A 22157-nucleotide genomic window follows, 5' to 3' on the forward strand; every position below is an offset into this window, starting at 1 on the left:
CGTCACTTCGAGACCTCCCCTCACGCCTCGGCGTCGGCATGTTCAGCCTTATACGGCCGCCTGCGTCAAGATCATTCAGGCTCTCGTCTACTCCTCTCTCTGTCCGCCGTCTCACGAGCTCGCGTTATGCATTCCCATGCTCTCGACGTGCTGCTCCCTTAAGGCTACCTACAAGTCACCCAAATTTCTGTTTTAATAGTGTACGGAGATTCGGACACCTCGCAGGGAGTAATAAAGAACCTTCATCCAAGTCCAAGGAAGAAGACGCGAGGACAAGCCCCAACCCCATCAAGAACGCAGCGGAGAAGACCGCGAAGGATCTAGGTGCGGAGAAACAACTTACTGTTGCTCAGCAGCGAAAGAAGGATTGGGCAATAATCAAGAAGCTGCTTGTTAATATATGGCCCCAGGGAGATTGGAATGTACGGAGTAGGGTGTTATTTGGCTTTGGGTTGCTAGTTGCGGGTAAGGTACGTTCTCTGTTATCGATTTTTGACTTGGTTGGACAGGGTGATATGGACTTATATTTTGCGATTCCAGGTGCTGAATGTACAAGTGCCTTTACTGTTCAAGAATATCATCGACGCTCTTAATGTCGAGATCACGCAAGACACTGCGGTGTGGGCAATTGCAGGAGCGCTTATTCTGGGATGTCCGTCTCTCACGTCCCGCATTAATTGATAGACGATCCTAATTCGTTACAGATGGTGCTGCACGAATAGGAGCAACTCTATTCACTGAGCTCCTCAACGCCGTTTTCGCCAGCGTCGGACAGAAGGCCGTCCGCAGAGTTGCGCGAGAGACTTTCGAACATCTCTTGAACTTGGATCTTAAATTCCACCTCTCAAGACAAACTGGTGGACTAACTCGAGCAATTGACCGCGGGACAAAGTAAGTCGAATTCGTATGCTGAAAAATTTCCTTCTTTTTTGGCTGATACACCTCAGAGGCATCACGTTCATCTTACAGTCTTTGCTCTTTCGCGTTGTGCCGACTGCACTTGAGATTTCCATGGTTTGCGGGATATTGGTAGGACCCAGCTACTAATACACTCACGTTTACCTGACTGAAATCTCTGCTCTTCGAACTAGACTTATAAGTTCGGATGGGATTATGCTGCAGTCGTGGCTGGGACCATGGTTGCGTACACCTGGTTTACCGTGACTACAACATCATGGAGGTAAGCTTCAAAGTACGATCATTCATGAGGTACATTTAGTGAATATTGACGCTTGCTAGGACGAAATTCCGTCGTGATGCAAATAAAGCGGATAATAAAGCAGCGACCATAGCTGTTGACTCACTGATAAATTATGAGGCAGTAAAGGTAACATGTTCACAGTTCCGTACGATTCAAATTAGTCCTTAAACTTCTTGTTCCGCAGAACTTCAATAACGAAAAGTTCGAAATCCAACAATACGACAAGCATCTCGCCGAGTACGAAAAGTCATCCGTCAAAATAACGACTTCCTTAGCATTCCTGAATTCCGGACAGAATGCCATATACTCAAGTGCCTTGACGCTCATGATGTTCATGGCAGCACAAGGAGTTGTCAATGGCACAATGACTATAGGTGACCTTGTAATGGTCAACCAACTTGTCTTCCAACTTTCGTTACCTCTGAACTTCTTGGGAACGATATATCGCGAGCTACGACAAAGTTTGCTCGATATGGAAGTTTTGTTTAACCTTCAGACTGAACACACACCTCCTCCGGTAAGTTATCTCGCTGAAACAGTCACTTTCTCTCGACAATAAACCGTCTCCCGTCCTTGCAGGATAAACCAGATGCCAAACCACTCGCGCTCAAAGGCGGCTCAATCCGCTTCGAGAACGTGAATTTCGCTTACCATCCCGACCGCCCCATCTTCCGAAACCTCTCCTTCACCATCCCCGCAGGCAAAAAAGTCGCTCTCGTAGGTCCCTCAGGTTGCGGGAAATCTACCGTCTTCCGTCTTCTCTTCCGTTTCTACGACCCTTCCTCGGGACGAATCCTTATTGACGATCAAGACATCTACTCCCTCCAGCTTGCTAGCGTGCGTCGCGCGATCGGCGTAGTTCCACAAGATACACCAATGTTCCATGCGGATATCATGCATAATATTCGATATGGTCGGATAGACGCGAGTGATGAGGAGGTTATTGAGGCGGCACGGAGAGCGCATGTGCATGATACAATTAGGAGGTTGCCGGAGGGGTATAAGACGACTGTTGGTGAGAGAGGGTTGATGATTTCGGGTGGAGAGAAACAGAGGTTGGCGGTTGCGAGGGTGTTGTTGAAAGATCCGCCGATTCTTTTCTTTGATGAAGCAGTAAATATCTCTTTCTGTCTCGATTTATGTTGTGATACTGATTCAGGTGACTTGTTCTGGTTTTGATGTAGACTTCAGCACTTGATGCCCGTACAGAGGCGGAGCTTATGAAAAACATCAACAGCATCCTCCTCGATAAACGCCGAACAAGTATTTTCATAGCTCACCGGTTTGTTCCACTCACACTTATTCTTAACTTTGTACCAACCCCGTTTCTTACCTAGCATCCGAACCGTCGTCGAAGCTGACCTCATCCTCGTCTTCAATCACGGAGAAGTCGTCGAACAAGGTACACACCAAGAGCTGCTCGACAAGGGTGGTCTATACTATTCCATGTGGATGGAGCAGGCTTACCAGACTATCGAGGAACCTAGTGAGGAGAGCTCCGTACAGGAAGAAGAGTCTGCATTAACGAAGTAATGCCATTTCATCACACCCTCTTCCCTTTATTGTCGCGGAGGTTCTATCGTGATTTTCACGTTAGTAATATTGTAATTGATTTCCCGTTCCGGTTGGTAGACAATCCGAGTATAATTGCTATGTTCCTTTGTATATACTTTGTCAAGATTAACATACTAGATCCTCAATTCCGCCAAATGTAATGGATAGCTGACTATATGCATTTACTCAATGCGCCCGCGAAGCCAACTCAACAGGCCCTTTGTTCCTAGAGTATCAACCCGTCAGAATGACAGTAAACTAACAAATAGCAAAAGCCTAACCTTCTCTCTCCCATACCTTTCTCGGTGGTACGCGGAACCTACATAGCGCCATTTCAGCTTCAAGGTTTACTTAATCAATTCTAAAAAAATATCTGACTTACACATTGCCATCCACCAAGAACACGTCCATCGGTATCAACCCCATCAACGAAGGTAACCTCGAAATCTCATTATCCCTCACATCAAGCTCCTCGAGGCACCAATCCGTCACTTCTCTGTTCCCTCTAAAATGTCCTGCGACTTGCTCGAACGCTTCAAGTGACGTCAAACGATTCCCCCTCAATCGTAGGATTTTCAGTCCTTTCCGGCCGTTATCATTGGATGGTACGAGTAAGCGCTCGATCACGGCGGGGGATAGGCCGTCTGACGTAAGTGAGTTGTAGGAGAGGTCGAGGGTGGTGAGGGAGGGGAAGGTATCTGCGATTATTTCGAGTAAATTGCGTTTCGTCACTGTTGGAGCACCGCCATCCTCGGATTCGTAGGAAATAGAAACTACGTCGCCTAATGCACACCCGTCAAGAATTAGTTCGCTGAGATGAGGAAGTACACCCCCGGAGCTTTGCATCGAAGGTAATACAGCAGAAGACGGGAAGGTGAAACTCGGGTCTGCACGCCGATTGCTGAGGTTTAGAACTTGAAGCTTCCCAGCAAAGTCCTGCCGCGAGATTACGTCCAATGGGAGCGTCGGAGTGGGAACTAGGAGATCTTCCGTTTTACGATTGCTTTGTGGCGTCATTGCCATCGAGAACGCTCGTGCATGTGCTCGAGTAGGCGGTACAGATGCAGGTAAAGTTAACGTTAACGTCGAAGCTGAATAATATGACGAGTTTGCAAGGGAGAGGTTGGTACTTGGAGGACTTGACTTTCGCGCTGAGGAAGCGGCTTGCTGAGCTCGCAATCGTCGTCGGCCACCCTCGGTCAACAGACCCTGTTCAGCTTCAATTTCCCATTGTTCTTTTTCGACTAGTTTTGGAGACGGAATACGGGGTTTCGACTGAGTCGGAGATACTGCCTTGGTTCGTGCGACTGAGGTAGCCGATGTAGATGCTGCAGCCGCAGCAGCTCTAGCACGTCTGCGTCCTCCCTCTGTCATCAGACCCTGCTCTGCCTCCAGTTCCCATGGTTCCTTTTCTACAGGAGTATCGTTCTGCTGAGTGTTCATGTTTATCGCACTTTTCTTTTTCTTCAAGTAACGCTGCTCCGCCTCGATCTCCCAGGACTCCTTGATGACCCTTTTGCCGACGGAGATGCGTAACTCTCCTGGACTTGGAGGCGCTGTAGTCACATGGAAATTTATGGAGTTACTTCGTGGAGAGTTTGCAAAATATGAACGAATCGCCTCTTCCGTGACCTCAGTCTCGCTGAGATCGAAAATCTGAAGGTTCGGGAAGCCGTTCGCCGGTGGTTCCAGGAACGATTCGTCCCTGATCAGCGCATGATCCATAATTATCTCTTGTAGACGCTCGAGGCTGGCCAGAGCAGAGATTAATCCACGCGACTCTCCTAGAGGATTCCGGGTTAATATGATGCGAGTTACGTTGCGAGGCAAGTGTGCTGAATCAATAGTTGCTGCAGTCAGTTTGTTGTATCCAACATCCAGAACGCGCAGGCTTGGTAGAGGTTCGGTTGAGCGAGTAACGTCGGGTTGGTAGAAAATATCAGGACTGAGTGACCCAGACAGATCTACTGGATCGTTAAATCGCGCGAAAGGCAGAGATGTGAGTTGATTATTCGCAGCATTGAGAGTCGCAAGGGCCGGAAGGGAGAACAGCGAGGGAGGAAATTCAGTCAGATTGTTGTTTGACACATCCAACATTGTTAGCAACGCCAGTGAAACCAGTGATTCTGGTAAGGTATTGAGTTGATTGCTGTGAAGCTACTTGAAAACCCATTAAAAAGCTGAACGAACAAGGTATCTTAAATGGCTCACATCAAGGACCTTGAGACCGCCGAAAAGCGACAATTCCGGCTGAATAGCAACAATCTCGTTATTTCGTGCTTTGAGAACCATAAGATCCTGTGCCTCGAACCAAGAAGTTTGTTGTCTGCTTTGTCTGCTGCGCTTTGACACATCATCGGCAGGATATTCAGGCTCATTGACAGAATCAAGAGGCTTGGGCATAACACCAAGATGTATCTCGAATAAGCAAGACGGAATGCATGGTAGGGAACGTGATGAAAGGACGAGATTGCCTTGTAGAAGAAATATATTACAAATTGAAGGAACAAAGATTATATTATCAAACTCACAGACCTGAACTGCGAGCTCGATCGATAGTCTCTCGTACACCTAGTCGACCCAGGTCAAGCGTTTCGTCTTCTGCTTTTCGAGGTCTCTCAGGTAACGAGTCGGGTCCCACATCCAGAGGACCCGTAACCTTCTGCGTGGCTTGTGCTTTCTTTACTTCTGCCCTCTTCAATGCGATCTGTTCCTTCAAGCTTAGCTTTTCCTTTGGAGGTTCTGGTACATCCTCAGTCTTCTTGCGAGGAGTTGGAGATATCGGTCTTGGCTTCGTTGCAGTACTCGGCACGCGTAGTCTCGTCGGGGTAGTCGGGGTAGTAGCTTTAGTTGCTGTTGTCGTAGATGCACGATATTGACCACGTATGTTTCCAGTGGATTTCGCCGGACGAGGTACACGAGACATACTTAGACCTGTCCAAAAGGCCCGGATGACGAGTGGATGAAGCTGGTCAAGAGAAAGATTAAGCACGCGTGAGATTCAGAGTGAGACGCAACGCGACGCCGATGACCGTGACTTTTCTTCACCATACTCGGCAAATAAATTCTGCAAACACAACTTGGTCTTCAACCAACATGATTTCGCAGAAGCGCAGCATAGATGAGGTCCAAGACGACCATGCAACCGGTCCACCAGCGGTCAGACAGAAATTATCCACTGACGAAACGAACACTTCAGCTGTTCCGCCGCGAATCAATTATCCTTCTAACACTACTCGAGGCCCAACTCCGGCTTTTCAATATCCCAACCAGCTCATAACGTTCTCTTATTCACCTTCGCGAGAACTGGAATTTACTAATTCCGCCATGAGATATTACGTGGAGCCGCCGTTCAACGCAGACCTTGGATTTGCTTACGAGACTTGGATAAAGAGGCCAGAGGAGAGGGGCAGATTGGACGGTTTGCTTACTGCTTGCCTGAGGGATGAAGTGCTCCCCGAGAGGAAGAGAGCAAATGCAATTTCATGGAGGGGTGTCATGACAAAGTGAGGCTTTGATGATGTAACTGCGTTTTGTTATATTGATATCAGTAATGCGAGAGAGAATATTGACGGCGCCTTATGAAGACAGAGACGCCTGGTCTCTCAACGTCATGTATTTGGACGGTACGCTCTACTTTGAAGAGCATCTTAGCGACGAGAAATTGAAAGAAAAGTAAGTAAGAGGATGTGCAAGTTAGTATAGAAATTCATTGTTGATCCAGAGAGAACATGACGCCCCGACACCGTCTTCAAACGTATTACGGCTACGCCTTTGAGTCATACTGTAGCTCTGCAACACCAGATCCCGCACAAGACCCGGATAAACGCACCAATGGCTGGAGTGGAAACGTGAATACCAACGTCCAATGGTGCAGTGTCGTGAAGACAAAACTAGGCGACAATAGACTCATTATAGGTGGAGAGGTAGATTGCGTTGAAGGTCTGCCAAATGCTCTCGAAATTGCTTGATCACCCGTAGACGTTGATACGCCAGGGAAATACACGGGTCAGCCGAACACGTTTGTCGAATTGAAAACGTCACTGGTTATTCGAAATGGAGTAGATGAGGCAAGATTCGAGAAGTAAGTGGCATGCCTCCTCGAAGAGCGCAGGATTAGATGTTAAGCTATGGCTAGGAAATTGCTTAAATTTTATTTTCAATCATTTCTGTTGGGTGTTCCGGTATGTGCCACTACAATGAATGTCCATACGACTTGTTCATTATCACGTGCGTTTCGTAGACGATTAAGGTAGGATTCAGAACGCCAGTAGGGCTTCTCAAAAATCTTCAGTCATTCAAAACCGTGGAACTTCCTCGACTTGTTCGTAACAAGCCAGGTGCCTGGGACCCAAACCTTTGTCTTCAATGGGGAGCTCAGTTTCTGGCTTTCGTCCAATCAACTATTCGGAACTGGCGTTTCGATGAGACTCCTTCAACAAATGGAAACAAGGATGAATGTTTACCTAGCAGGCCTGAATCACGAGGCGATACCCCAGAACTGAAAGCAGTTCCCAGAGAACAATGTGTCTGGAGAGTAAATTTCTATCCCGGAAAGGGTGCTGAAGTGGTCCTACTTGACAACGCAGCTGTGGCCGATGTACGTAATGGAGAGGATCGCATTGGTTTTCTTCCTCGCGATTACTGGGATATGGTGGTTAGTCCAGCGAGGACCGAAGAAATAGATGCACGGAAGACCTCATAACCAGGCCGGTCTTAATCGACTCGGGGTTTAAGTGCTGGCTGAAGCGCACTCCTCTTTGTCCGTCTTGTTTCGCAAAAGTGTTTGTGAACAGCAAAGCTTGCGAAAGGCCAATGCGAGCACTTATCGAAAATTATCTGGACGTTGTTACATAAGCACTTGCCTGGGGCCACCGAACCACCGAACCACAGATCCCTTTCCAGAAAATATAAGAATCCGCCGTTGACCTATGTCTCCTCCACAACTCTTCCACAACATTTAACCTTCTCAGCAATAGCTTGCTCAAGAATCCACACTCTTTCCGCTCGTTCACTTGCTTTCCCCCCTTCTCTATCAATCTACCTTTCGTTCATTTGGTGAGCTATTTGATCTTGCTCGTCCCATCCTTGAGGTACTGACTTTCTTTGTGTGGATAGGTCGTTGAGCGTCCCATATTCCTTCCATTCTTTAGTTAGACTTCATCATATATCAGGTGAATATCCACTCAACTGGCTAGCCGTGTAAAATATGACTTACGACTTACCCACAGAATGCAAACGGAGACACAGTGGCGTTTGAAAGAACCTGTCCTCGACACAGAGAAGTATCTCAGGAATCCTGCGAAACATTCGCCATTCCGAACCGCCAGTTATCGCCCCTTCTACTGGTGGGACGTAGGACCCGACTCGGCTGAAGCGTCCTTGCCGTGGCTCGCTAAATTCGATCCATACCTCCGTGCAGACATCGCAAAGATGCGCAAAGACAAGTATCAACGCGAGTACGACGGATGCAACGTCTATGCGTTGCAGAACCAAACCAATCTGAGGCGCAAGGGGGCGAAGTACGGCGATGACCGCTGGACGCACATGAAGCGCTGCCAATTGTGCGACCATGATAACGTCGTTGCAACCACGCCTGGTTGGTATCGCTGCCAGGGAAGGTCGTACTACGGTACGCAGTGCACGGGACAATTCGAGGTGACTGTACGGGATGCCGCGCGCGCTCGGAACATGCGCCCTGAGGACCTCAAGCCATACGAGGATCTAAGCGACCGCTATGACTATGAGGCACGCCGAAAGAAGAACATGTAAGCTACTAACTAACTCATTTGGTCGAAGTTTATATTAATCCAGTCTTCACTCAGGGCGAGAACGAAGGCACTCCCTGTTACTAAACCACCTGGCTTTTGGAAGCGGGCATTGGGTGTAGCCTGACGTACATCGGCAGATGCGGGTCTCTAATTACCTTTGTATATGCTTCAGTTGTACTGAGCCTGTAAACTGATCTTGTTCGAGGCACAAGTTTGCTCATGTATATATGTATATGTGCCTCTGGTAGGCAGTGTATGGAATATTTCAGAAGTCGTAACAGAGTGAAATTGAGTATGTCGTGGCATCAGGCACAGAAAATCTCAAGCATACATGTATTCAATCATGATGCTGACGTGAGTAATGTGGCTTTAGCACTGTATCCAGAATTCCTACCAGCATGATTGCCAACTACAAAACGTGCAAAACGGGAGAATGCAAGTGCTCTGATATAATATGAGCATTTCAAAGCAACCAAGATCCGGAGGGTGTACGAGAACAAGTAAAAGAAAGCTAGACAATATCCGGTACCAGTAAACAGGCAAAACAAACACGACTTGTATAGAAATTCAGACGTGAGTAGGAATAGGAAGCGAAGCACGTTAATTCGATTTAATCAAGCAATTGACTCCATGAAGCGTTGCAATTAAATAGTCATTCAGAAGAGAATCTTCAGTCTAGACTGCTGGAGCACGGCATGAAAAAGTGAGAATCCTTGTCAAATGCTTAGAAGCGTATGAGCATTTCCTAAGCAATGAACCCATACTGAAATGAGGTGTCTGATAGAAGCATAAAAGCAGCAGAAACACTGCTCTGACTCGGAGTCCAGAGGAGTGACAATCGATTCTAGGCAATGACTCGGACGCCCGTGTTGCTTGACGATTGCAGATCGCCATCAGCATCGTCTCTGAATGTCAATGTTACCTTACTGTCTCCGTTCTGATTGCTAGATTGCTCTGCATCCCAGCCGACGCAACGGGGGTGTTTGGTGTGTCTAATGTCAGAATGGGCTGTTGTGCCTGGCACTCCGTTCCTTCGTCAGAGCGCACTATCAAACCAAACCAAAGGTGCTTATCAGTGACACTTTATCGATACGTAGGACAGTGAGAGCTTACAGTGCCTGTTGAGAGCATCCATACGAGCGAAAGTGCGTTTACAACCATTGCATTGGTACGGCCTGATATTCAAGTGAAGTTGCTCGTGACGTTTGCAGTCGCCCGGGTGTCCGAATGTCTTGTTGCATCCGGGCAATTTGCATATGAAGGGTCACATAATAAGGGTCGCCCTTCATTATGGGTCTGTAAATGATCTGAATACAAAGTACGAAGCGATCGGTCATCAGCTAATCATGCCTTTACCAAAAAGAAAGGCTAAATATAAGAAAACGTACTCTTGAGGTTGAAATGGCGAGTAAAGGTACTCCCGCATCCAGGTACAGGGCAGACAAAGTTCACCTCGGTGCGTTGATGATGTTGACCAGTTGCTGCTGGTGCAGAGTGAGGGTAATGACGCTCTACACGCACGGTTGGTACACTATTGTCAAAATATGGGAAATGTGGGCTGGCACCTGGAGTACCGAGGCCATAGCTCAAAGAGCCTGGAGGGAATGAGTATGAGTCTGGTAGCGGCTCATTTGTGTTCACACGCAGACTTGTGTGCGGGGGTGGGTACGGGGATGTTCGAAGAGAAACGCGTTCGCGCGGAAGGCTGCGTGAGTGTCCATGACTATTCCCGCTACGACTCACCGAGCTTTGATGGCCTCCACCAGCACTCGTCATGCCCAATCCTCCCGAGGGACCAAGGTGAAAGAGGAAGGAGCTATCTGGGCCGGGATGTTCAATCGGATCGTAGTCGTCAGCAGCGAAATCAGGTGGACAGACGGAGATATCGATGTTGCCGAAGTGTCCTTCGGTGCCGGTAGTGTACGTGTCCGGGTTGGTAGAAGGCTGAGGGAACTCGTTGCCCAAGTCCGACCCCAAGGGATAATTGTGATATGAACCGGCTAAGGCTGCAAATGAGGGTGTATAGGGTGTCGCAGGGATACTAGGTTTTGCAGCTAAGCTGAACGAGTCCTCAAAACTGGTGGATGTGTTGAAGTCTGCGAAGGCAGGGTTGAATGGGGAAGATGATGCAGGGTGGTTCCCTTGAGCAGACACGTCGAGGTCGGAGGGAAGGGGGAAGTGCTGGACCTGCGAAAGCGGGTGTCAAATCGGCCGACGAGGCATTGCGTCGATGTCCGTGATTGTCACTACGGGAATGCCTTGCATCGACGCCGACGAGTGCGTCTTCTCGTGAAAGGAAGTTGTTGTTAGAGTAGCCTCCACCAGTGTCCGACAGACTACCACTGTCGGAAGTGGTTCCTGACATTGGAGGGCTGAACGATGCAGGCATGTGAGGAGTGTTGAGACAGAGCAGTTGCGCCTGTAGCTGTATTCCTGGGCCTGCGAATGGAACCAAACAACTATGACGATTATAGACATTCCCATCTATATGATCCGGGCAGCCGGGCTACCATCAAGGGCCACTTGAAGGGCAGCTTGTGCATTCCCAGTATCAACACAGTTCCTCCTAACAGTATTGGCCCGGGAGCTTGATGTTGCACAGATGTTGTCACATACTTTATTTGCTGGGATCAATTAGGATCAGTGGTACAAATTATCTTACTACTATTATTGAGTACACACCTTCCATAGCAGGGGAAGTTGAAGAGCTGGACTCAGCATCTTTCCTTTCCTTTGCAACGTATTAACTATGGCTAACATTCTGGGTCGGCTGTCTGTAGGCTTCCAACAGCATTTGCATGTAAGCCATAGCGTCCGCTCTTGAGTACAGCAAGATCACAAGTCATCTGGAACAGTGGGTAGTTTGCCTGTTGAAATTGCTCCCCATACTTGGAAGTCCTGCTTCAGGTCTGGGAAAGGCCGCTTTCGTGTCAAAATGTTTTTTGCAATAGGATTAAGTAATTAGGAATTCCAAGTATTATTAGTATTACTCACCAGAATAGTCATTCCAAAAGCCCATACATCAGATGCTTTTGAGTGTCTGCCTTCAGAACCATTGATAAGCTCTTGTAATAGTAATAGGAACCTTAAGGTACCTCTTGCTCCACCAGTCAGGCTACTATGAGGTCGGAACGACCTTATATATATATACTCTACGCTAGGGACGATGCGCAATATATGCGTATATGCACATGTCTCGGAAAACGCCGAAACAGCGGTCTTAACAGAAAACGTTGGGGGTCTGGAGGCAACTTCGGAATTGAGCTGTGCAGCAGCACTGATAGAGTACGAGTGGAAACACCCGAGAGCCTGTGGGAAACTAGTTTTCCACAGGTCATTTTGCTGGGCCTCTGGAGGCGTGGTAAACCTCGCGTGGACAACACTTAGTCAGTATATTAGTAATATCATTATAATGTTCCAAAAAGGAAATTTTTAAGAATTTTGTGCTGTACCTCTATTGAGCTGAAAATTTAGGTGTAATATTAATTTCAGACGTTGGTTATACTGCTGAGAGCAATTATATTGTGTTTTATAGTCTACCAGTGTTGAAACCTACATAATAAATAGATATATCTAAGAGAAATAAAAAGAAAGAGGCAACCAGTTACATTGATCAGGCTTTATTATTGTTCAAAATTTGTAAATCATCTGAAGAGGTACTAGAAATATTGTCCACATCTATCACTTGTACCTCTCTATTTTTATCAGAGTGTACTCCTTCAAATGAAGGAGTATCTGAAAGAATGTCAGGCAAAGTAGGAGATGTTGACCTAATAAAATGACAGACATAGAGTATATACACTCTCAAACTATCTATTTTCCTTGCTTTTTGTCAGGTTGAGGCATTTTTTCTTAATTTATCTACTGACATAATATTATGTATGACTAATACATTTGAGTTTTCCACAGGCCAATTTCCGGCAACCCTTGTGGTAGTGAGGTTTACCTCGTGGGAAACCTCTGTGGTAATCCTCACTGTGGGAAACTAGGGAGTTTCCACTCGTACTCTAAGCACTGAGCATTGTCACGACGGCGAATGCATGATTAGTAATACTTACTAATAAGCCAGACCATACTACATATTGCCACATTAAGCAGTGAGGCAAGTAACCGTTGAATAGATTCTAGTGAAAGTGGAGTTCATCCGAATCCTCACACATATGCACTTATGATATATATGGTGTTGAGATTTTTTTGACAATACGTGTGATATTTTGGTATAAGTTTGCTAACAATAAACACAGTCTAGGCAGGGAAAATATCCCACAACACAATACATCCGAATGCCACTCACATAAGAAGCATACATATTGTACAGCAATAATGGCATCAGAGGTCCAAGGGGAAGGACAACAATGAGAAAAAGTAGAAAATGAAGTTACAAGATAGGCGAACAGAAGAACAATTACGGATATTACATCTACAATGAGGCGATACCATCATACAGGCATGTACATCTTGTAATATCTTCGGTGCTAGATCTGCAGATACAGGTTCTTGGGCTGCTTTGCTCCAAGTATTCTGTACGTTTGGGCGATTACCACTGCACATTCCTGTCTCTCCACATACAGACCCATATCGGAGTAATCCTTCTCAACGCTTTCAAGTCGAGTCAAAGCGTCTCTTTTTTTGGTGCCCTTGCTGTGCCTAAGATCTAGCTCCGTTAGTTGTCGTAAGCAGTCCGTCTCGCCGCGGCGACTCGCTGCTTCTTTGTAAAGTCGCGAAGAATTTTGGATACTATCGCGAGCCCTGCTCTCCCGATCTGTTCGAATGAAGAGTATTCCAAGTTTCAGAAGGGCATCGGCTTCGAAAGTCTTCCAGTGTGTCGAATCCGCCCTGAAGCTCTGTAACGCTTTCGCATAGTGCTCCTCGGCATCTTCTGAAGCGCCTCTTTGCCAAGCTAAGTCTCCAAGTGCAAGATAGCTGACTCCAATGCCCCATGTATTTTAAGTTCTTCCCATATATCGAGGCCAGCACGAATGCTCGTAAAAGCGTCATCCACAGCATTCAATCCGATATATGCAAGGCCAAGTTTAATGAGTGCATACGCTTCCCGGTCTCGTCTTTTTGTTCTGCGATAAATTGTGGCCGCTCTTTGAAACACATCTTTTGCGTCATCGTATTGCGAGAGAGAGTAAGCCAACTCTCCTGCAGAGACTGTGGTGTTCATGCAGTTTGCACACTCCTCGAGCGACAAGGCTTTATAAATCCGAAGGGATTCTTCGAAGAGCTCAGCTGCAGTCATATACTTGCAAAGAGTTTGGAAATGTATGTATCCGAGGAATTCAAAGCATTGAGCCTCCAACATGGGAACATGGCACTTCGTACGTAGAATCTGCAACGAATCGTTTGCGCGTTGCAATGCGGGTTCTGTCTCATTCATTATGTGTAGGACTCTCGCCAGGCTCAACAATGCGTATGCCTGCGTTCAGCAATCAGTAAGGGTACTTCAGAAGTAACCTGAGACAAACCTGTCCGTGGAGGCATCCTGCCTGTAGATGACATTGAAATGCCTTTTCAAAGCTGGTCCTTGAACACTCTAACTGGCGAGTAGAATGGTACAAACAGCCTAGCTGGTGATGACAATGTCCTTGTCCCATTTTATCGTCGAGATCTTCGTATAAGGACAAGACCCTGAGAATATCATTCTCTGCTGTATCCGTGCCGACAACAGGGAAGAAGCGATTGCAGAGAGTTATCGTGTAATTGCAATCGGCCTCGAGTTTCTTGTTTTGCCTTTGTTTGCATATGCTCAACGCTCTTTGCAATTGCGTCAAACAAGGCTTTCCCAACGACGCCTGCAAAACGAACTGTGCCAATTTCACTGCAGAGGCCGCAGCAGAATCAAGATGGATATCCTTCGAAAATGCTCGGTTAACGAGGCTCTCGATGTTCCCAAGTTCTGGAAGTGCTCTTTTGACCTTATCTTCATTGTTCTGATCCGTTCCGGCATATTGTATGAACGTCCAAAAGTAATCCTCCAATGATTTGACAAGACCGGTTTGCGGAAAGTACTTGTCGCAGCTCGCAATATATGCTCGGATGGGCGCGAGCATTTTCAGGCGACCCGATGCTTCATCGATATAAACTAATGAAGTTTTGAGGAGTACCAGCCGAGACTTTTCAAGTTTTTCGAAGTCTGGTATGGCTATTTCAAGATCGTCGTCCCGGATTCCATCAGGTAGCATGGCGAGTACAGCTAGTAGAGTATGAGCCTCGGGAACTCTTTTCATGCGTGGACTGCCAAGCGAAAGCTCGATTGAAATTTCCAGGCTGTGACCAGAGTCCTCACCATCGCTGAGCATAGCAGTACTCTGCTTCGTCCTTTTCCACCGCCTGACAAGACCTGGGACAGTATCCATACCTGGGACAGCGAGCCCAGCCATCAACTGAATTGCTAACGGAAGATAATCACACAGAGTTAACAATTCGTCCAGCTCGTCCGTTTCGGACTCGTTTATTGTTGAAAAACCAGTACCAGAGATCGACAGGAACATTTCCCTTGCTGGCTGGGGATCCAAGGTCTGAAGCGGTGGGAGCATCGGCTGATCCCACTTTACCTGACATGGGTGTTCCACACCACGAAGGGTGATAACGAGAGTGACATTCTCGAGCGCGGCTAATCGTGCTAGTAGTTGTTCAACTTCGGTCCGATTTCGTTCCCAGGGGCTTTCAAAATTATCGAGGATAAGAATGGTAGGAGTTTGCGAACCATCCTTAGCTTGGGAGTCGCTCGTAGAGCCGCGCAAGTGAGCTAGAACCTCCGTTTCCGTCTGACCGGGCCGGACAGTAACGCTCTCCCATTGTTGGGGGAAATGAATGTTCGACGCGATCAAGGATACAACGCTCTCTGCTGATACTGCGGAGTCGCACGGAACAAAGAAGCGGTTTGCCGCGTACCGACGGGCAACATCTTCATGATGGAGTAGCTTTAAAGCCAGAGATGTTTTCCCTTGGAGATTGTCAACACATACGCAGTAATTATGGGTCTAGGGATGTCACCTATGCCACCAGGTCCGAGTATTGCAATTCGAGCAGCGGTTGGACGTGAAACACGCCTGACCAATTCTTCCAGCACATCGGAGCGACCGCAAAAAATGGCGGGTGCAGGTCTCAAATTACTCCCATTATATGCATCCTTGAAGGTTTCCTGTCTACATTGTCGTAACCATTAAGGTTATGAATGAGTCGTTTAGCAATATATAATCCAGGAGTCACGGTCCACACCTTTGCTTGTCCTATAAAATTCAAACAAAAAACTATAATCAGCGACACTATTTGAGATTGTTGGCGCTTGAATCCAATCGCGGAAACAAGGGGCGAGTGGAGAAATTGGAATGTACTGACCTTGTCATGATGCTCATGGAGTAAACCATGCGAATCGAGCCTTTTACTTCCCGCCGAGCGTCTTTCTATCCCTCTCAAGCGGTCTTCTATGCGTTCAAGAACGCACAACATGTTTGGAATGCATGTCTGTATCTCGATGGATGACCGCAACTGAACACATAACTGTTAGCAGCTTGTTCAAACTCCAGTCATTCAAACGAACTGAAAACATATTCATTGCGAATTTCAACTCTTCATCGCATCTTTGGATAATCTCCTTATCTCTCTCCATTAGAATGAACTTCCTGAAGTAACTTCGATTCCGATCCGACAACCGTCTAACGTCCCGAAGGATAGCCTCAAGAGACCTGAAGTGTGTGTCCGTTGAGGTCGGAAAATCATGATATTCTATACATCATGCTCCACTTACGTTTTAAGGCGACTTGCCTGGTCTTCCAATGCTTCCGATCTTTTACCACCTGCTTCTACCGTTCTTTCATTGATTGCAACCAAGAGTTGGGCGACGTTATTGATTATACGAGAACAATGTTCCTTGTTCGCCGCGACTCCCTAATCAATCAAATGTTAGGGCGTGAAGTCCAATATAGGTGATAAACAAAAGAGCCTACATCAGCATAATCGAAGATTAGTGAAGAAAGACCAGCAAGTCCTTTCAAGTATGGAATATTAGTTGCTTCAGCGAAATTTGCTATGGTACGAGCAATGAGCAGCGCGCTTGCTCGCATAGATTCAAACGTTTCGTCATCTGTTTTACCAGACCTTTTTACGCGCAAACAGTCCTTCCCTTGTGGCTTCGTCGGGCTCGGAGCCAAGGAAGTCGTGTCAGCATAAGGTAGTGTCGGTAGTGCAGCCTTAGGACTGAAGGGTGACGAAAGAGGCGAATAGGAAGTTGGACTCGTTGCTAGTGGACTTTTTGTGTCCTCAGGGAGAGGGCTCTCGCTGCCACATGATTGTTTATCAGCTGGAGAGCCTACAAGCGTGTCATTCGTTCCCTTTCTTCGCTGCCTGTTGCCATCAGAACGCGATGAGTGCTCGTCTTCGGACATTGGAATCTGCAAGTCGTGCTCGCTGGACGTCGAACATGGTGCAAGTCGCAGACGAGATTTGGACCACCAGCCTTTGCGAGACATATTGACAGGTGTTCCTTGGACTGAGTCGCGCATGAGGACGACGTCGTTATTTGAGAGGTATCAGATTTGTGCACGACTGAGAGGGTACGAGGTACAAGTGCTCAGTGGGGAGCCAAGCAGACGCAAGGATGGGGCAAGACGGTCTTAAAGTACGAGAGGGAGATGTCCTCAAATAAATAAGAATAATAATAGAAGCCCGCGGTTGGAAATGGTATAGTCAAAGACTGCTAATTCGCGTCGAAGCGCAGGACAAGTGTTTCACAGGAGACACACGAAGTGGAGGGCACCCCGATCTATTGCGAGCTGAACCTTCTATATTCAATGCAGTCGTTGCTATGAGCATGTGTATGAAAACCTTGAGTTTGATGATGAGCGAAGCGCTCGAGTCGGCTGCCCGAACGAACAAGTGTCCGCCTCTTTGCAGCTAACGCGGATCCAATGATGTATTCAACAAGATTAACTTAGAGCGGATTGTACGGCCGGGCATTGCTGAGCGCCGTGACAACACTTCTCGACATTGTCTAGAGTAGATGAAGCATCATGATGCCGGCAAAGATACATCACGAAGCTCAAGCCTCAGAGCGCCAGTCCTATCGCATAGTGTGCTTCCACAGGTCATGAGCGGGGCGTTTTCAAGTTTCGTATTCTCTATACAAAAGAAGAGCCAGCGCCAGTGTTGTGCTATTGCGAGTTTGAGAACGAGAAGGCGGAAAAGAGTCGTTGTGAATCAAAATAAAGGGAACACATTGTGCCTTCCTGGAAAGGAATGTCGTTCACATCACAGTCGACGCGTCACCTAGTACGCGTCCTGCTTCAGTTCCACACATCCACCTGTCTTGCCACTCTTCCGCTGTCTCGATCCTCTCTAGCGTCGTTCAAAGCGCTTTGCAACTACCACCACTCGTAATGTCGGAAAACAACGCGTCGTCTTCAAAGGTACCACAAGACGCCGAAAAAACAGAGACCAAGCCACCACAATCCCAAGTAAACGGTTTGGAGGAAGACGACGAGTTCGAGGAGTTCGAGGTACAAGGCAAGCGTGCTACCTCTTGCATACCTTGATTGCTGATTGGTCTGACTATTTTCTGTATGTATGTGTGACTTTCGGATGTTTGTAAACGTACTTGACTTGCTGCGAATGGTTCATGGTGGCCGATGATGTATTCTTGGTGTAGATTGGGATGATGCGCAGACCGAGCTAGCGCATCTCGGGGGTACGACACCTGGCGTTGCAAAGTCAGGTGGCGATAAGCTTTGGGAAGATAACTGGGATGATGACGATGCAGAGGACGAGTTTAGCGTGCAACTGCGGTGAGTACGGGCGTTTACCTTTTCTACTTTCTACTTTCGGCTTCTCTTCGTCTCTTCATTAATCTTCATCATGTCACGATGTCAAAGCTATCTTTGTGAAGCTGGCATTACTCGTGATTATCTGCGTTAATCGCCGTTTGTCTGTTACGCTTGACCGGCGGGCCGCCACCGTCCAACCACAGCTGGGACTGTTTCGGACATCACGTCTCAATGCCGCGTTTTGTATGCAGGACAGTTTCCTGACAGATTCCATTATGCTTCGGGGCATCGCCTTGGCGTTGATCGGCTTTCTTCTTGTTTCCTTTTCAGCAACGCATATACTTACAACCAGTGCGACTTTTCACAGGGGCGAACTTATAAAAACGGGGCAAGGAACAACGAGTGTCGCGCCTGGAGGGACAGATGCAATGCAGGACTAGGCTACCATCGCGTGTATTCGCACCTCGAGGTTTGGGCCCAGGATCTGTTTGCCATTCGTGTCTATAACTAGAGTGTCAGCCAGTATTCCTATTTCTGCACAGTATTCTCACATTTGGCTTCTCAGAGTCAGGTTCGGTTGTTGATGGCTTATCGTCGTTCACGTGGTATATCAAATATATTCAATACACATGACTTGCTCAGAGGTCTATTTTGGTCTGCTTGCGAGTACTTGCCTGAAGAATTTTTCAAAGACACCAACTATCTGCAAAGCCTATAGCCTCTAGAATGACCGATTTTGTATAACAGCTCTGAAATTACGACTTCGTGTTACAAATAGGACGAACGTGCGTCGGTTGTACCACACTTCTTTGATCCGTTTATCTATTCATTTGGCAGCCGCTATTTTACATGCCGTTTTCCGGATCAGATCCATACCGGCCCTGGTTATCTCCCGTCATCGAAGCTGTAGGTATATAAACCAAAATGCAGGCCCGTGTCAAGTTTGAGCTCCTTTCCCTGCTCCCCTATCTTACCAGCTCGGTTGACCCCTTGCACGTTAATTGTAATGACGGAAGCTGTTACCAAACCAGGCCTTTCGCAGGTCTCGCTCATTTTCGCGTGAGTTTCCTCCTTATGACAACACGAATTAATTTAACGGACGAACTCCTAGCTGTGGAACGGCCTTGTTCTCGGATGGTGAGGAGCATTCTGAATGGTATGGATGATCTAGCAGACAACTGAATGTACCGCAGGTTATGCAAATAACATCATTGGTTCAGGTGGGTACGATCAGCGCGGTCTACATGTCAGCGGATTAACTGAATAAAATGTCTCCACAGTCACCACTCGTAAGCCAGTCAGTTTATGATATTTGTGTTTCAAATATAAAACATCTTGGATAGTGTTGAAACGGATATATGGAAGTGACGCAGTGTCCGCTCACAATTACTCCACCACGCTCAGCTCGCTTGCCTTTGCGGGGACGATTGTCGGGATGCTCACATTTGGGTACCTTTCGGATAGACTGGGGCGCAAATTCGGTATGGTGGGTCAATATTTTTATTTTTATTCGCCCTAAATCCCTTGCGGTGGACTCGGGATTGGGTACCAACGCTGTGATAAAGCCCTTCGCTGGGAAGATTTCGATTCGTTTCTCGCTTCCCTAGAGGTCTTGAGAAGATGTGTAGGTGAACGTGCGCCGGCGCCCCTGTTCTCGGTTTGCATAGTTTGATAGAATCAGGGCCTCGAGCTGGGAGGTGATGGAAATTCAAATTCTCCCAGGCTCAAGGCGGTAAATGGAGATCCACATGCACTGAAGAATGAAGGAATTCGAAAATCGAAATTCTGTGCTATTAGATGGCGTGTTTTGGTAGCAATTGCTGTGACTCTGGAATAACTGGTTTACAATACTTGCTCCACAGATGACAGCCACTGGTATTGTCTTTGTGTTTTCGGCACTCTCAGCTGCTTCATCCGGTGCACATAACAGTCTTCGTGGGATGCTTGCGATGCTCAGCGCATGTCGGTACGATTATATTCCTTCCTCTCGATATACACACAGTAATTCACTGGTCCTTTTTAGATTTCTTCTCGGAATTGGCATAGGAGCAGAATATCCATGTGGATCTGTCGCTGCCTCAGAACAGACAGAAGAGGAAGGTATTGCAAAGAATGCCCAACATCGGTGGTTTGCTCTTGCAACAAGTCAGTTATATTCAAAAGTAGTGTCCTCGAATGGGCTAACCTTCCATGCCATCTTAACACAGACACCATGATTGACATCGGCTTCGTCGTATCTGCATTTGTGCCTTTGGTACTCTTTTGGATGTGAGTTGTCCGTAATTATCCCAGTGGTGCGCTCGGCTGAGTTAATGGATAGCTTCGGAGAGAATCATCTACGCGCAGTCTGGCGTCTTTCGCTTGGTTTGGGGACGATTCCTGCGCTGGCTGTTTTCATTTGGCGGTTGCGAATGGAAGAGCCGACACGTTATAAGAAAGACTCAATGAAACGAGCAAAGATTCCTTATTGGTTGATTCTCAAACGCTATTGGAAGGGCCTTGCTGCAATCTGCGTTACTTGGTTCATCTATGATTTTATTGCCTATCCAGTAAGATCTCACCTCTAAGATGATTAATTCTAATACTAAATATCCAATTCTTTTACCTTTTTAGTTCGGTATCTACAGTTCGACTGTTGTCAATAAGTTCGCAATATCCAGGATCTATAACTTTTAACCGTTCTAATTTACCTTCCTATTTTCAGCATTACTGGAGGTTCTGATTCATTAACCATCGTCTTTGGCTGGAATGTTGTGATCAACTTGTTCTATTTACCTGGGACGATTGGTGGCGCATTCATTGTGGATTACCTCGGCCCGAAATATACTATGATATTCGGTTTGATGTCTCAAGCAGTCATCGGCTTCATAATGAGCGGACTGTATGTTCCTCTCACGAAGCACATCGGAGCATTCGCAGTAGTATATGGCATCTTCCTTACTCTGGGTGAAGTCGGTGAGCACCGACTACTACATAACTTTTAAGGTCTTCAATTTAACTCAATCTTTTAATTTATTTTAAAGGACCGGGCAATTGTTTGGGAATGTTGGCTGCCAAGAGTGGGCCTACTGCTGTTCGCGGTCAGTACTATGGTATTGCCGCTGCAGTTGGCAAAGTTGGTGCTTTCGTTGGTACCTGGGCTTTCCCACCTATGATCGATGGTATACTCAACTTATTCTCGTCTGACAATAATCTGACTGAAAGGCACGCTTGTCTAGCATTCGGTGGTGCGGATTCAACGAAAGGGAACACAGGCCCATTCTGGGTTGCCTCGGGCCTTGCAGTCTTCTCCGCCATGGTGACGTTCTGCTTCATCCAACCGCTTTCAGCAGATGGGATGTCGAAGGAAGACGTTGCTTTCCGTGCGTACCTTGAGGAACACGGGTGGGACACCTCTCAGATGGGAGACGGGAGCGAGTCCGCATTAGTGTATGACGATGGTGCCAGCTATGAGAAGGATGTGAAGCAAACTGCTTAGTCACTGCCTTGCGTCCGTCTCTGTGCTGTTGTTCACGATCTTTACGGTATTTAACCTGCTTTTTTGCGCTGACGTTCACGCTTGCTGTTGTATCGAAATGTTATGATATTTTTGGACACGTCTTGTCTTAGCTTCTTTACTTATACGAATAAAAATAAAAGTATTTAAACTACAAAATATTGAGTGGCATGCCTGTGGCGATGCAAGAAATCGGTATATCTCATGTCTTCAAGTTCTGCTTAGTAAAACCTAAGCATGTGATCAATGTAACATGTGACGAGCGCGTCCTGACCCTGTGCGTCAGACGCGTTTCACTTCATCACTCATCTTCCATATTATTCGTGAACCCACAAGTCGGAAATGTAACGGATTTTCCGCATTACAAT

The 22157-nt window shown here is 47.0% G+C and overlaps 8 protein-coding genes across 8 annotated transcripts; 5 read left to right on the plus strand and 3 right to left on the minus strand.

Annotated features, from left to right (window-relative positions):
* Positions 1 to 32: 32 nt before the first annotated feature.
* FOMMEDRAFT_118090 (iron-sulfur clusters transporter ATM1) lies at positions 33 to 2907 on the plus strand. Its single transcript, XM_007263204.1, has 10 exons — positions 33 to 470; positions 541 to 652; positions 705 to 891; positions 948 to 1029; positions 1092 to 1180; positions 1240 to 1327; positions 1386 to 1718; positions 1781 to 2314; positions 2386 to 2483; positions 2539 to 2907. Exons 1-10 carry the CDS (start codon positions 39 to 41, stop codon positions 2732 to 2734), a joined length of 2151 nt encoding a protein of 716 aa, XP_007263266.1. The 5' UTR covers positions 33 to 38; the 3' UTR covers positions 2735 to 2907.
* Positions 2908 to 2937: 30 nt separating this feature from the next.
* FOMMEDRAFT_144811 (RNI-like protein) lies at positions 2938 to 5681 on the minus strand (the record flags this gene model as incomplete). The annotated part of the gene is made up of 5 exons (XM_007263205.1): positions 2938 to 2981; positions 3037 to 3074; positions 3138 to 4912; positions 4967 to 5229; positions 5291 to 5681. The coding sequence occupies 5 exons, from the start codon at positions 5679 to 5681 to the stop codon at positions 2938 to 2940; spliced, it is 2511 nt and encodes an 836-aa protein (XP_007263267.1).
* A 314-nt stretch (positions 5682 to 5995) lies between these two features.
* Positions 5996 to 7677, plus strand: FOMMEDRAFT_118093 (RAI1-domain-containing protein). The gene is made up of 6 exons (XM_007263206.1): positions 5996 to 6261; positions 6320 to 6430; positions 6480 to 6697; positions 6737 to 6839; positions 6894 to 6939; positions 6999 to 7677. Exons 1-6 carry the CDS (start codon positions 6083 to 6085, stop codon positions 7458 to 7460), a joined length of 1119 nt encoding a protein of 372 aa, XP_007263268.1. The 5' UTR covers positions 5996 to 6082; the 3' UTR covers positions 7461 to 7677.
* A 310-nt stretch (positions 7678 to 7987) lies between these two features.
* On the plus strand, positions 7988 to 8788 carry FOMMEDRAFT_165644 (uncharacterized protein; the record flags this gene model as incomplete). The annotated part of the gene is made up of 2 exons (XM_007263207.1): positions 7988 to 8523; positions 8581 to 8788. The coding sequence occupies 2 exons, from the start codon at positions 7988 to 7990 to the stop codon at positions 8648 to 8650; spliced, it is 606 nt and encodes a 201-aa protein (XP_007263269.1). The 3' UTR covers positions 8651 to 8788.
* Positions 8789 to 9271: 483 nt separating this feature from the next.
* Positions 9272 to 11286, minus strand: FOMMEDRAFT_26133 (uncharacterized protein; the record flags this gene model as incomplete). The annotated part of the gene is made up of 8 exons (XM_007263208.1): positions 9272 to 9289; positions 9454 to 9572; positions 9640 to 9701; positions 9979 to 10037; positions 10270 to 10622; positions 10714 to 10985; positions 11143 to 11150; positions 11209 to 11286. The coding sequence occupies 8 exons, from the start codon at positions 11284 to 11286 to the stop codon at positions 9272 to 9274; spliced, it is 969 nt and encodes a 322-aa protein (XP_007263270.1).
* Positions 11287 to 12780: 1494 nt separating this feature from the next.
* FOMMEDRAFT_144813 (uncharacterized protein) lies at positions 12781 to 17036 on the minus strand (the record flags this gene model as incomplete). The annotated part of the gene is made up of 9 exons (XM_007263209.1): positions 12781 to 13416; positions 13455 to 13948; positions 13998 to 15478; positions 15529 to 15680; positions 15754 to 15764; positions 15874 to 16035; positions 16076 to 16220; positions 16283 to 16422; positions 16482 to 17036. The coding sequence occupies 9 exons, from the start codon at positions 17034 to 17036 to the stop codon at positions 13002 to 13004; spliced, it is 3555 nt and encodes a 1184-aa protein (XP_007263271.1). The 3' UTR covers positions 12781 to 13001.
* An 815-nt stretch (positions 17037 to 17851) lies between these two features.
* FOMMEDRAFT_17446 (uncharacterized protein) lies at positions 17852 to 18947 on the plus strand. The gene is made up of 3 exons (XM_007263210.1): positions 17852 to 18036; positions 18179 to 18314; positions 18661 to 18947. Exons 1-3 carry the CDS (start codon positions 17910 to 17912, stop codon positions 18731 to 18733), a joined length of 336 nt encoding a protein of 111 aa, XP_007263272.1. The 5' UTR covers positions 17852 to 17909; the 3' UTR covers positions 18734 to 18947.
* A 316-nt stretch (positions 18948 to 19263) lies between these two features.
* FOMMEDRAFT_118095 (MFS Git1p-related glycerophosphoinositol and glycerophosphocholine permease) lies at positions 19264 to 21921 on the plus strand. Its single transcript, XM_007263211.1, has 13 exons — positions 19264 to 19352; positions 19405 to 19430; positions 19487 to 19513; positions 19574 to 19582; positions 19637 to 19779; positions 20156 to 20259; positions 20317 to 20438; positions 20501 to 20561; positions 20614 to 20842; positions 20907 to 20938; positions 20998 to 21248; positions 21317 to 21454; positions 21512 to 21921. The coding sequence occupies exons 1-13, from the start codon at positions 19300 to 19302 to the stop codon at positions 21769 to 21771; spliced, it is 1455 nt and encodes a 484-aa protein (XP_007263273.1). The 5' UTR covers positions 19264 to 19299; the 3' UTR covers positions 21772 to 21921.
* Positions 21922 to 22157: the final 236 nt, after the last annotated feature.

Source organism: Fomitiporia mediterranea (assembly GCF_000271605.1).
Source record: "Fomitiporia mediterranea MF3/22 unplaced genomic scaffold FOMMEscaffold_2, whole genome shotgun sequence".
Taxonomy (NCBI): domain Eukaryota; kingdom Fungi; phylum Basidiomycota; class Agaricomycetes; order Hymenochaetales; family Hymenochaetaceae; genus Fomitiporia; species Fomitiporia mediterranea.

Bases quoted from the DNA above. Each gene is read 5' to 3' on its own strand.
- FOMMEDRAFT_118090 (XM_007263204.1), top strand. From the start codon at position 39: ATGTTCAGCCTTATACGGCCGCCTGCGTCAAGATCATTCAGGCTCTCG. The intron at 1,181-1,239 runs GTAAGCTTCAAA...GACGCTTGCTAG, and splicing joins GTGACTACAACATCATGGAG to GACGAAATTCCGTCGTGATG. The intron at 1,328-1,385 runs GTAACATGTTCA...CTTGTTCCGCAG, and splicing joins TAAATTATGAGGCAGTAAAG to AACTTCAATAACGAAAAGTT.
- FOMMEDRAFT_118093 (XM_007263206.1), top strand. From the start codon at position 6,083: ATGAGATATTACGTGGAGCCGCCGTTCAACGCAGACCTTGGATTTGCT. The intron at 6,840-6,893 runs GTAAGTGGCATG...AGCTATGGCTAG, and splicing joins GATGAGGCAAGATTCGAGAA to GAAATTGCTTAAATTTTATT. The intron at 6,940-6,998 runs GTATGTGCCACT...TGCGTTTCGTAG, and splicing joins CATTTCTGTTGGGTGTTCCG to ACGATTAAGGTAGGATTCAG.
- FOMMEDRAFT_17446 (XM_007263210.1), top strand. From the start codon at position 17,910: ATGTCGGAAAACAACGCGTCGTCTTCAAAGGTACCACAAGACGCCGAA. The intron at 18,037-18,178 runs GCAAGCGTGCTA...TTCTTGGTGTAG, and splicing joins CGAGGAGTTCGAGGTACAAG to ATTGGGATGATGCGCAGACC. The intron at 18,315-18,660 runs GTGAGTACGGGC...GACTTTTCACAG, and splicing joins GAGTTTAGCGTGCAACTGCG to GGGCGAACTTATAAAAACGG.
- FOMMEDRAFT_118095 (XM_007263211.1), top strand. From the start codon at position 19,300: ATGACGGAAGCTGTTACCAAACCAGGCCTTTCGCAGGTCTCGCTCATT. The intron at 20,260-20,316 runs GTACGATTATAT...GGTCCTTTTTAG, and splicing joins GCGATGCTCAGCGCATGTCG to ATTTCTTCTCGGAATTGGCA. The intron at 20,562-20,613 runs GTGAGTTGTCCG...GTTAATGGATAG, and splicing joins CCTTTGGTACTCTTTTGGAT to CTTCGGAGAGAATCATCTAC.